Source organism: Mus pahari, chromosome 1 (genome assembly GCF_900095145.1).
Source record: "Mus pahari chromosome 1, PAHARI_EIJ_v1.1, whole genome shotgun sequence".
NCBI lineage: Eukaryota > Metazoa > Chordata > Mammalia > Rodentia > Muridae > Mus > Mus pahari.
The window spans coordinates 88,412,787-88,416,251 of NC_034590.1; the positions used below are offsets into that span (position 1 = coordinate 88,412,787).

General features: G+C 40.6%; 1 protein-coding gene across 5 annotated transcripts in view; it reads left to right on the forward strand.

Moving 5' to 3' along the window:
• Positions 1-3,465, forward strand: part of Ccp110 (centriolar coiled-coil protein 110) — a 26,963-nt gene that overhangs the window by 5,561 nt on the left and 17,937 nt on the right. For 4 of the 5 annotated variants that reach the window (XM_021213246.2, XM_021213254.2, XM_021213263.2 and 1 more), the window contains exon 4: positions 936-1,064. The exons of the other annotated variant lie outside the window; for it this stretch is intronic. In XM_021213246.2, the coding sequence (XP_021068905.1) occupies positions 936-1,064 (129 nt within the window). The remainder of the gene's footprint in view (positions 1-935; positions 1,065-3,465) is intronic. 5 annotated transcript variants of the gene reach the window in all.

The following is a 3,465-nucleotide window of genomic DNA, read 5'->3' on the forward strand; positions in this document are numbered from 1 at the left end:
GGATGGTTGTGAGCCACCATGTGGTTGCTGGGATTTGAACTCTGTACCTTTGGAAGAGCAGTCGGGTGCTCTTACCTGCTGAGCCATCTCACCAGCCCGCAGCTTTTCAAAAGAGTGATATGTTCTTTCTTTGGCAAGGGTAAAGGAATAGAAGATAGTAGAGAAGATGTATTTATCATCATAGTCAATTTGATGTTATTTTTAAGTGTGACCATAATTTAATTCAGAACATTAACTCTTAAATTTATTTCTGTTGTATAAGCATTAAAAGATCCACATTTTCTGCCAGCACGTTGTAATGAAGTGTTGTAGCACCGTGATTGGAAGGGAACACAGTGACCACCCATACCCCACCACTCAGTTCACTCTAAGGTGACATCTTTGGACACATCTTTTTTTTTTTCTCCTTTCGAGACAAGGTTTCTCTGTGTAGCCCTGGCTGTCCTGGTCACTTTGTAGACCAGGCTGGCCTCAAACTCAGAAATCCGCCTGCCTCTGCCTCCAAGTGCTGGGATCAAAGGCGTGCGCCACCACTGCCAGGTTCTTTGGACACATCTTAAAGGACGTAGAGAAGTGACGTGTAGGGTCAAGGGTAGAGCTGAAGGCTGGAGGTGAGGCTCACGGCAGCAGCTGTCAGGTAGAAGCTTCAGTGGGAGCTCCCAGGGTCATTCTGTCTGTCATTTAGTATTTGAGAATCGAGCAGGGTACTTTTCCTTTGAGCTTGATTCAGCTGGCAGTAAGCTGCATTCAGTGACATGCAGAGGTCATATGTGACAGAGCTCCTGGAGTCTTAATATATAGGTTACTTCTGCGTGACACTCAGATGAAGTCCTTGAACTCCAGACATTGCTCTGATGCTTCATACAGCATTTTGGTTGTTCTGATTCAAAGCTGGCCAATTGGATTCTTTTACCATTAAATTGCATGTCTTGCAGCTTACCATTGAGAAGAGAAAGAAAATTCAAGAGGAAAAGCAGAAAGCACTTGATGTGCAATCAAGAAAGCAGGCCAACAGGAAGAAAGCCTTACTGACTCGTGTCCAGGAGATTCTTGAAAATGTTCAGGTGTGTCATCAATCTAAACTCTTCTAGATTGAAATGGAGACATCAGAAGTAAACACTGATAACAGCTTTGCAGAAAAGCTGACCAAGTATGCCTTATTGTTATGATGTATTTGAGTGTAATTTGTTGGAGAGAATCCATTTGTTTGTTAGTACTGCCCAGTACTTGAATCAGAGAGGGTCCTTAGACAGTAGCACTATACACTGGATATAATTGCTTATTGTCTGTCTTGTGACTACAAACTGAGTTCTCAGTGTCAGAGATGATAGAATTGTCCATTGTGGTTAATCCCTGAACTAATCAGGCTCAGTAAGTCTCACCTCGAGTCTTCAGCTTCTACCCGTGTCACTACCTGTCACTTCTCTACGTCCTTTAGGATGTGTCCAAAGATGTCATCTTAGAGTGAACTGAGTGGTGGGTTATGGGTGGTCACTGTGTTACCTTCTTCTTATTCTCTGCTAAAGTAAATAACTGCCTTCAAATGTGTGTACATGTGTGTATGTGTGTACATGGGTGTATATGTGTGTATGTGTGTGCATGTGTGTTTGTGTGCGTGCGTGTGCGTGTGTGTGTGTGTGTGTGTGTGTGTGTGTAAGAAAATCTTGTTTTTAGGTATGGAAAAATGTCATCTGGATTAAACAAATAGGCTGGCCTACATATATCTCCAGATTGAAACTGAAATTATTTAAACAATATCTATAACCTTGTAAAATTATTTTTATTTAAATTAATTCAGATTTGTGTAAACAGTTTGTTTATGGTTTGGGTCATTTCATACTAAAAAGAAACACCAATGATTTAAGTGGAAAAAATAATTTCTGCCACACATAGCACTTTTGGTTTCTTATAATTTTGGGGTTTGTAGTTTGCCTCTGTGACTCCTGCTGGATGGCCATGGGTAGTGAGCCTTACTTAGGATATTTGTACTAATTGCTGCCTTCATTTACCTGTGGGGTCATAGGTAGTGTGGGTGGTAGAGTTTGTTTTTGTTTTTGTTTTTGTTTTTGTTTGGTTTTTCAAGATAGGGTTTCTCTGTGTAGCCCTGGCTGTCCTGGAACTCACTTTGTAGACCAGGCTGGCCTCNAACTCAGAAATCNNCCTGCCTCTGCCTCCCGAGTGCTGGGATTAAAGGCATGTGCCACCACACCAGGCATAGGTAGTAGATTTTAATTTGCAGATTTTTAACTGCTGTCTATATTGGTTAGTGTACAGTATTTTATTGACTTACTGGTTACTACAACAAAAATGCCAGTGCTCTGGATCTAGTCCATGGAGAAATGAAATTGCTATTAGCTGAGTCCACTAATGAAATTACTCTTGAGTCCCAGAACTTTCTGTTTAGAAAAGGATACATAATGTACATACATCTATATAAGGAATTCCTTATATAGACAGGGATTTCATGGACTACAGATATTTGGAGGGCCTCTTTCCTCTAAGAAACCTATGATTCAGTTATAGATTTAAGTTTTTAAATTTAGTTTGTCTAACCTAAGGCACATTTTACTGGTATACTGAAAACATAGCTGTTGAGTATAAAGATGTGAACTATGCAAGGTTCTATGGCTGAATAGTCCATGTCACTTAAGCCTGGGAGCATGTCCACGGGCCCCAGGAATATGCACTTCTTTAGGTTTATTTTCATCCCGAGGTTGTCACCATGTACACTTGTATTGTTTATCGCCTAGTACCTGGAGATCATTATGTGTCTTGGGACTTATAAGGTGAAACTCAAGTGCCATATAGTCTAGCAAAACAAAACAAAACAAAACAAAAGCCCATAAAAACAACCCCTCCAGATTTTTAGTATTCAAGATGTAATGAGCTCTCACTTTTTCCTACTTGGTCTCTGAGGTCCACATCATGAGTTGTTCTCATTCTACTGTGTCGGCTGCTGACCTAGTTGTCTGAAAACATACAGCTTGCTGTCTTTACTGGCTGTCACTGATCTGATTAAAGTTGTCTTTGTAAGCTGAGGTCTAAGTTGAAACTTTCTAATTGTTAGAAACATAAACAACATGGATGAACAATCATTTACTCCAGAAACGCCCCATCTTATGGGGAGGGTTGTTTTTAAGCCAACACTTTTTTTCCAGCTGGTATCCACAGAGGGGTCACAGAGAGAAAGATCCTCAGCAAGGTAGAGGCAGGGTGCTTGTCTTGGAACCAAAGCTCCTCAGAGTGTTTTTTGTTTTGTTTTTGAGTCAGGGTCTTACTAGGTCGCCTTGTATAGACATGTACCTGCTGCCTCCTGCCTTTGCCTTAATGAGTTCTGGAATTAAAGGGGTGTCTACTACACCCAGCTAAAACTTATTTATTTATTTATTTATTTATTTATTTATTATATGTAAGTACACTGTAGCTGTCTTCAGACACTCCAGAAGAGGGCGTCAGATCTTGTTA